This window comes from Pseudophryne corroboree, chromosome 10 (genome assembly GCF_028390025.1).
Source record: "Pseudophryne corroboree isolate aPseCor3 chromosome 10, aPseCor3.hap2, whole genome shotgun sequence".
NCBI classification, from domain to species: domain Eukaryota; kingdom Metazoa; phylum Chordata; class Amphibia; order Anura; family Myobatrachidae; genus Pseudophryne; species Pseudophryne corroboree.
In genome coordinates, this window is record NC_086453.1 from 47,113,214 (window position 1) to 47,122,474 (window position 9,261).

At 40.7% G+C, this 9,261-nt stretch overlaps 1 protein-coding gene across 1 annotated transcript; it reads right to left on the minus strand.

Annotated features, from left to right (window-relative positions):
* Positions 1 to 659: 659 nt before the first annotated feature.
* LOC134965184 (chemerin-like receptor 1) lies at positions 660 to 8,957 on the minus strand. The gene is made up of 4 exons (XM_063941698.1): positions 8,805 to 8,957; positions 7,290 to 7,367; positions 1,848 to 2,015; positions 660 to 1,728 (listed from the first exon to the last, which is right to left on the minus strand). The coding sequence occupies exon 4, from the start codon at positions 1,686 to 1,688 to the stop codon at positions 660 to 662; it is 1,029 nt and encodes a 342-aa protein (XP_063797768.1). The 5' UTR covers positions 1,689 to 1,728; positions 1,848 to 2,015; positions 7,290 to 7,367; positions 8,805 to 8,957.
* Between the last annotated feature and the right edge of the window lie 304 nt (positions 8,958 to 9,261).

Sequence of the window (9,261 nt, forward strand, 5' to 3'; positions counted from 1 at the left end):
TATATTCTAATTTGAAATGGTATCCGGTCTATAGATCTACACTGAAAAGGTATACAGTCAATAGGTTGACCACTAATGGTCAACATGCAATAGGTCAACTGGATCAAAAGTTTGATAGGGTCAAAAGGTCGACTTGTAAAAGGTAGACAGTTCAAAAGTTTGACAGATTCAAAAGGTTGACAGGTTCAAAATATCAACATGACAATGGTCGACACACATATGGTCAACACAAGTTTTATTTTTCTATTTTAATTTTCTTAAACATATTCATACTTTACCATCCACATGGACTACGATTGGGAATAGTAACCCGAAGCATGGCGAGTGAAGCAAGCCATGCGAGGAGATGCGGTACACTAATAGGGCTTTTTTTTGCCAGAAAAGTGAGAAAACACCCCAAAAAATAAATTATGTTGACCTTTTTACCATGTCGAGCTATTGACCATGTCGACCATTTATACTGTCTACCTATTCCATGTCGAGCTTTTGACTTTGTCGACCGTTTGACCCTGTCCACCTAATGCATGTCGACCATTAATGGTTGACTTATTGACTGTAGACCTTTTTAGTGTAGAACTAATGAGCCACACCCATTTGGAATAGGATGAGACAAAGAGACTTGTTTGTAGGTAATTACTAACTTTATTCACTATACTATATTATATGACTTCTCCTTTGTGATCTTGATTATATTCCGGACAAACTTGAGTGTTGTGGCCTAAACTGACTTTTTTCTTATCAGTTTCCTCAGAGAACGCTTTCTCAAATGTAGCCTGGATAGAGCTCCAGAATTTTTCCTTGAATTCTCGACCGATAAAGACATAAATAAGGGGATTAATGCAACTATTGATGAAGATTAGGCTAGAGACAACTGGCATTCCAATGACTACTATATAAAAGAAAGCATTGCTTTCAGATATATTCAGAAGAAGAAATATATGTAAAGGAAGCCAGCAGACAAAGAATGATGATATTACAGCTGCAATAATTTTAAAAGGCTTGGAAGACTGGATGATATGTTTTCTTTGGATGTGAATGGCAATTATGGTGTAACATGAGACAATTACGGTGAAAGGAAGAACAAAGAACATTATGAATCTCAGTATCACATTTGTAACAAACATTTCATAGGAAGCTGTATAGCAAACTATATAGTTATCAAAAATCTGATATGTTTTATTAAATATAAGTAGTGGTAAACTGAAAGCAAAAGAAATGATCCAAATAACCAGGATTGCAACTGAAGCCAGTTTTGTTGTTCGATGATTCTGACACCAAACAGGGAAGACTACAGTGATACAACGATCTATGCTGATAGCCGTTAGCTGGAGGACACTGACAGACTGACTGAGGCTGACAATAAATCCGTTAAACTTGCACATGAAGGTTCCAAGAGGCCAGTGATGCCTAAGGGCAATGGTAGAAATGCTGAATGGTAGAAAAGAGGTTAACATAAAATCGGCTACAGCTAAATTTAAAAACCACATGACGTTGAGCGTCTTCTTTAACCTAAAGACAGTGAACCAGATGACCAGCCCATTTCCTGTTGTTCCTATTAAAAAAGCCACAGAGCAAATCGTCATATAGAAACTGTTTGCAATGTCTACTTTTTTTTGTAGAACATCAAAATAATCATCATATTCAGTGATGTTAAGTGTGTCAGGGGCATTGGTATAGACGATCTCCATGCTCTCAGATAATACCGATTATATACGGAGATTTAGTGTTCTATAAAGAGAAAAAAATAATAATGAAAATATGGCACTTGCTTTATTTTCAATAGATTTAGACACTAAAGACATACTAATACCAATAAGAATCATTTAGGAAGTAAAGAATAATGTTACCTTGTAGAAGTAGATAGGCAATCGTTACGTATCAAAATGTGCAATAATATCCTGATATTTCTTCTTCTTCTTCTTCTTCTTCTTCTTCTTCTTCTTCTTCTTCTTCTTCTTTTTCTCCTTCTTCTCCTCCTCCTCCTCCTCTTCCTTCTTCTTCTTCTTCTCCTCTTCCTATCCCAAAAGGATTCAAAGTGTTTTTATTTGCATTTACAGGACAGAATCCAAAATAGGCTCAACAAGAGAGAGAACTAAGCATTATGGTTGTATTTTTAGGAACTAATGGGACATTAGTGAAATTCTTGAGTAAATAGATAAGACTGTTTTTGAAGGATTCTAAAGTGGAGTCTTCTCAAACTATGCAGGGAGGAGAGTTCGATAGAGTCAGAGCCCCAAAACTAAAAGCTTGATCCCCAAATGAATTCAGGGATATTCTAGATATTGCTAATAGTCATTCATCTACAGAACACAGTAATCAAGTGGGGCAGTAAGGAATCAAAAGTTGCTTCAGATACCTTGGACCCTGGTCATGTCTGGCTTTGAAAGCCAGCAAACCCATCTTGAAATGATTTGCCATCTTGCGGGCAGCCAGTACAGGAAGTAGAGAATGGGTATTATGTGTCTGGAACTGGGCTGGTTGTTTATTACCCTGGCAGCTGCATCTTGTGCCAATTGTGCAGTTCTTTTGCTTGGAAACCAAGGTAGAGGGCATTGCAGTAGTCTAGGTGTGATGATACAAATGTATGTATGTTTTTGTCTGATCCTGAAAGTGAATTAAGTGCTTGATTCTGGCTATGTTCCTCAGAGGAAAGAATGAGGATTTAACTGTAGTTGATACTTGAACTCTAAGCAGGGCCGGTGCTAGGGTGTTCGGCGCCCCCATGCAAACTATAAATTTGCGCCCTCCCATATTCCTTTGGCGCGCGCCAGGAAAAGGGGTGTGGTCTCACAAGTAAGGGGCATGGCCACACAGTAGTACCCCCATTTAAAATTACGCCACAATGTAGCACAATCTTATTAATCTTATACGTAATGCCCTACCCGTAGTAGTAGCGTCCTTATATGTAATGCACCCCAGTAGTAGTAGCTTCCTTATACACAATGCCCCCCCAGTAGTAGTAGCATCCTTATACATAATGCCCCCCGAGTAGTAGTAGCATTCTTATACATAATGCACCCACAGTAGTAGTAGCGTCCTTATACGTAATACCCCCCAGTAGTAGTAGCATCCTTATACGTAGTGCACCCCCAGTAGTATTAGCGTCCTTATACGTAGTGCACCCCCAGTAGTAGAAGCATCCTTATACGTAGTGCACCCCCAGTAGTAGAAGCGTCCTTATACGTAGTGCACCCCAAGTAGTAGAAGCGTCCTTATACGTAGTGCACCCCCAGTAGTATTAGCGTCCTTATACGTAGTGCACCCCCAGTAGTATTAGCGTCCTTATACGTAGTGCACCCCCAGTAGTATTAGCGTCCTTATACGTAGTGCACCCCCAGTAGTATTGGCGTCCTTATACGTAATGCCATCCCAGTAGTAGTAGCGTTCTTATACATAATGCACCCCCAGTAGTATTAGCGTCCTTATACGTAGTGCACCCCCAGTAGTATTAGCGTCCTTATACGTAATGCGCCCCCAGTAGTAGCACCGCCCTTATACATAATCCCCCCCGCAGTAGTAGAATCCTTATACGTAATGCCCTCCCCCCAGTAGTAGTAGCATTGTTATACTTAATGCCCTCCCGGTAATAGTAGCGTCCTTATACATAATGCCCCCAAGTAGTAGTATCGTCCTTATATGTAATGCCCCCCCAGTAGTAGTAGCGTTCTTATATGTAGTGCACCCCAGTAGTAGTATCATCCTTATACGTAATGCCCCCAGCCCCAGTAGTAGTAGCGTCCTTACACGTAATGGCCCCCCCAGTAGAAGCGTTGTTACACGTAATGCCCCCCTGTAGTAATAGCGTCCTTATACGTAATGCCCCCCCCGTAGTGGCGTCCATAGAGCGCGCGCACAGACATACCTCACACACACACACACACACACACACACACAATTCACACATATATACACACACACACACACTTCTCTCTCACCCTCCACTTACCTAATCCAGTCTCCCTCTGTACAGCAGCAAGGTCCGTGTAGCTCCGCCCCCTTATGGACCGTTTAGCCATGCCCCCTAACGTCCCGTGTAGCTCCGCCCCCTTCTGTCCTGTACTCGGCGCTCTCACACAGATGAGATGAGGTGAGGGGAGGGAGGAGGCGTTTCATGCTGCAGGTGCCCGCTGCCAGTGCCTGTCATACAGTGACAGACACAGCACTGGCAGCAGCAGCAGCAGCAGCAGGAGGGGGGACAGGATGGCACAGCAGGGAAGGGATGCAGAGCAGGGGAAGCGCCTATCCGTCCCAGCGCCTCCCTGCACTGCATCCCTTCGCTGAGCGGGTAACGTCGGGCCTGACTCTAAGTGTCAAGCCACTATCAAGACACCAAGATTATTCACATGTTCAGTGTTTTGTAATTCTGAACCCCCAAGCATAAATACAGTTGGTTGGTTGGTTGGTTGGTTGGTTGGTTGGTTGGTTGGTTATGCTGCAGTCTTGTCCTGTGACCATTCATGAGGACCTGTGTTTTCATAGGGTTCAGTAACAGCATATTCACTCCTGGAGCTCAGATATTCAGCCATTTAGGGCTGCTATTGGGTTCTCTGGAGCAAAGGAGAGGTACAGTTGTGTGTTATCTGCAATGCAGTGGTAGAAAAGGCCATGATGTTTGCTTATTTCACGCAGTGGTAGCATGTATACTGCAAAAAAGCATTGGGGATTGTTAGAACCCTGTGGAACACCACATGGCAGTGGCACTGGTGAAAATGAGTATACTCCAGAAAAAACTCTGTACCCTGCCGGTGAGAAATTACTTGAACGAGTTAAGGAATGTTTGTCCTAGTCCACAGAAATTATTCAGGTGCTCAATTTGAATCCTGTGGTCCATGGTATCAAATGGTGCAGAGAGATAAAGAAGTATTAGGATTTAACAGTCACATCTGTCTCTTGCCAGCAGATCATTAAGCGTGCGCGCGCGCACACACACACACACACACACACACACACACACACACACACACACACACACACACACACACACACTGTTTCATGTCTTTTCCTGAATTCTAACTGGAATGGATCATAAATATAAGGGGTTGACAGGCAGGTTGCTAATTGAGTTTCAATCACTTTCTCAATAAACTTTCTTAGAAAAGGAAGGTTTGATACTAGTCTGTAGTTGGTCATGAAGTCGGACTGTAAATTTTATACAGGGGCAAGTATGTCCATACACCCTATTAGAAGCTTGGTTGAGGCAGGGTCTTGATCACAGGTAGTGAGGTGCAACATTTGGGTAATTTCATCAATGTCTTTTACAGTACATCCATTGGGTCAAAGCTGGTGCTGAAGATACGTGGCTTACATTGGCAGGCTTGGCAGATTGGCACTCCTTTGATGGCACTGTAGTGATTCTAGCCCAGATGTAGGATTCTTTATCTGCAAAGAAGTTTGCAAACTTATTGCATCTTTCCTGGGAGAGGATTTCATGAGGCTGCAGGCATGCTGGCTTGCAAAGCATCTCCACTGTATGGAAAAGCAGAGCTGGCCCATGGATTGCTGTCGTGATCTCATTTGTCAGGAACTCTGTTTTCTTACAGGTGATTCTGGATTTCTATGCTAAAATATGCTTGATTACTATAGTTTTAACTTATCCTCTACCAAGTTAGTTTTACTCCATAATCTTTCACTGCTAAGACTCCTTTTCTTGAGCTCAGTAACACTATTGTCAAACCAAGGAGCTTGATTGAGTGATTTCAAAGGTGGTATAAGTACAGGGGCAATAATATGCACCAGTGACGTGCGGAGGGGTGAGGCAGGTGAGGCAGAGCCTTAACTGTGTATAATGCCCAGATGTACCCTTTGGCTTAAATATTGCATGGAAATCTGGCTCTGGGGTTAGCCAGTGCCTCCTGAGCCATTTAGCTCACCGCACGTCCCTGATATGCACTGCAGCCATCGCATCCCTATTATAATACTGGATTAGGGAGCTACTATTTCCAGAGGCCCTCTTCACTGCAGAGAGATCGAAATTTGCTGCAAGAATCTGGGGAGTCATACACCTCCTTGGACGATACTTGGTCAACTCCATGGACAAAATTGTATTTTGAGGGGATGCAACTGAGAACCAAACTGAGTGGTGGCCTGACCATGTGACTGGATTAGGAACAAAACTATATCAAAATTACATTATTTTCACTGTTTTTTAAAGAAATCAAAAACCTGACAAAAAATGTACAACCAAAACCAAAATATGGTGATTGCGCACATCTCTAAATCTTAGATAGGGTATTGTGGGACAGGAGCTGAATGGTGACAGTGAAATTGCACGGAACTACCCTTGATTGTGGGAGTGTCATGGGAGTATCAGGGGAGTGTTAGGTGAGCATTATCGGCATGTCAACAGAGTGTCATAGGAGTCTCATGGGCAGGCTTGCCACCAGGGGGCACTGCAGGCACAGCTGTCCCAAGCCCAGCCTCTCTAACAGAGAGGAAAGGGCCTGGGCCGCTCATGCCGCCATCCGCCCGCCGCTCTGCTCCGCCACCTTTTCATTCCCGAGTTCTGACACACTCACAGGAGGGGGACATGATGTTGCAAGCTTCAATTGTAAATGTCCCTCCCAAAATGGTCGACACCTCAAAGGAGACAGTTATTAAAGATACTAGAGTTTCAAACTCATGTTTTGTATATTCTGTAGACATATAAAAAATTTATAATTTAGCAATTGTTACTTATTTTCTTTACTAGAAAATATATCACTAAAGCAAATTAATTTCAAAGCACCCCATTTAATATATATATATAAAAAAAAGATACTACTCTTTCTGTTCGGTACAGTTTAAAAAAAGATCACACAGAAATATAACTCTTGCTATATATGCTGAAGGTCTTATCTCTGTTATATCAGCCTGATGAAGTAGACATGATTCGTAAACTGTGTGGCTACTGAAGTGAGACTACATACATTCTATTCTATTTTTTGCTTAGTTTTTTTATATTTTTTATATTTTTGCTTTTTATGTGTTTAAAAAAAATTTTTACAATGTTTTTATTGTTATTTCAGAAGCTGACACGTATTTGGTGGAATCTTTATATAAATGACTGCAAGTTATGTATTGTACTGTATACTATTTAGCTCATCCCAAAATCTTGAACAGTGATTTATTAATGTCAAAATATTAATTATATCCCCTGTGAGGGATACTGTTTTTTCTGTCAAATAAAAGTTACTTTGGACCTGAGATCGGGCTGTCAATTTTATATTACAGTATGTAGCTCACCAAAATGAGAGTAATGCATTTGTTCTACAGTCTAGCTCCATGTTCAGAAATTGAACCATGATACTAACCCAAGAATTGAAAGAGCAAACAGGTCGTTAGAGCAAAGAAGATCCTCTGTTGCGTTGGAGATTCTTCTGTCTTGCGAACTATCAAAAAAGAGAAAAAAAAGTGAATTATTTCTCTAGGTATACTAAGATTTTATATATAATTAGGTTTGATTGGGATTGATTATGTTGGCAGGGTCATCATTTATCATGTAGTCAGTGAGGAAATGTCGACATGTTAGAATGTCAACATATTGACCCTGGTGGGCCAGCGGTTGAAAGCTAATTGGCTGGGTCAATGAGGTAAATTTTGTTTGTTTCTTGGAAGCCATGATACTGGAGTCCACAGATAACCACAGGTAGACAAAACTGAGTTAGGTCAAGACAAATAGAGGGAGAGGATGAGTTTGTCTCAAGACTGTTACATGGGTGGGAGATGAGTTTTACACCAGATGCATCAGTCGTCCCTGGCAGATGACGATAAGAATGTAATGAGTCCTAGAAACACACTTGTAAAGGATGAATATAAACATCTGTGTATTCAGCAGGCTCTTTATTGATATAGATATTTCAGATTCCCCTAAAGTACAGTAGGTCTGCTGTCAAACAGTACCAGACTGTGCTAGCAGATCACACAAAATGAAGGAGATAACAACCTATCTGGCAAATGCCCTGCATATACTGATGTATAATGTAGATATGGTGCACGTATTATGCACATAAATTGCCGGTAATATGTAGGTAGTATGTCCACTTCAATTTAATGCAATTCAATTGGAGCTGCAGTACTGTAACATCAGGTGGAAGTAAATAATCCAGACAGTGCAATATTACAAACAGCAGGCAGAAAGTATATACTGTACTTCAGTAAGAGTTGCAATACTGAAACAGCTGGCGGGACGGGGGGTTGCATCAGCCAGGCATTGCTGCTCAGTCCAGCTTGCTATGTACCTATGAGGCGAGCAATGATAAAGCATAGGAGTGCAGGGCGCAGGGACACCCAATGGTAGATAGATAGATAGATAGATAGATAGATAGATAGATAGATAGATAGATAGATAGATAGATAGATAGATAGATAGATAGATAGATAGATAGATACTGTACATGTGTGGAGCTGTAGCGGTTGAAACATATATTCCTTCAGATAATTTCAGTGTTCACATAATACTGGATCAAAAGCAATAAACAAAATTATTTTTACATACAGTATGTAAGTTATACAGTACATCTAAATGACTTATACAAGCAATAGAAACCATTTGCAAAACAACTTATTACCTGCTGAAAGTAAAATAGACAGTTATCAAAATTACATTAATTAACAAGTAACAATAAGCATAAATCGGTTGCAAATATTTTACCTGATCAATATTGCTGGTCCAACCTATAATAAGTAGATATTTATATCTAACAGGATTCCCAAATTATGACACTTACAAATATAAAAAGGTACTTTTTTTGTAATATATTATAGGAGAGTGCAGTGTCTCGTGTACATTAGTAATAACAAGACTGATACATTTCATTGTTACTTACATGCTCTTGAATAGTTTGATGCCTCTTTCCAATAGTTTTTTATTCTGTACAGATTGTGCGGTCACATATATAGATACTCTGAAGACATCGCACCTCTGATTTACTAGACTAGATCAGTAAGTAGAACTCATAAAGATCTCTTCTGGTTTTCCAACTTATTTCCCTATCACCATCTCCTACATTCTCACACTGCTGGGGAGGTTGTATTGATGGCAGTTCTCTTTCTGACTGATGTGGTTTATAGATTACAGGCAGTTCAGGGGGTTATCACCAGGGATGTTAGCACGAGAACTGTGCGTGAACTAACAAAAGGAAATATAACTGCAATGAATGTTCTGAATGATCTTTTCTTGCTGATTTTTATGTTTAGGATGTTCTTATGATATTGAGAATGGTGGCAGTTCTCTCAAACAATAGATGCTTAGTTTTCTCTTTGGGGTGGTGGTGTGGGGATGAA

What these genes read in the sequence shown, in the direction of transcription:
- LOC134965184 (XM_063941698.1), bottom strand. Translation starts at nt 1,688, where the DNA reads ATGGAGATCGTCTATACCAATGCCCCTGACACACTTAACATCACTGAA.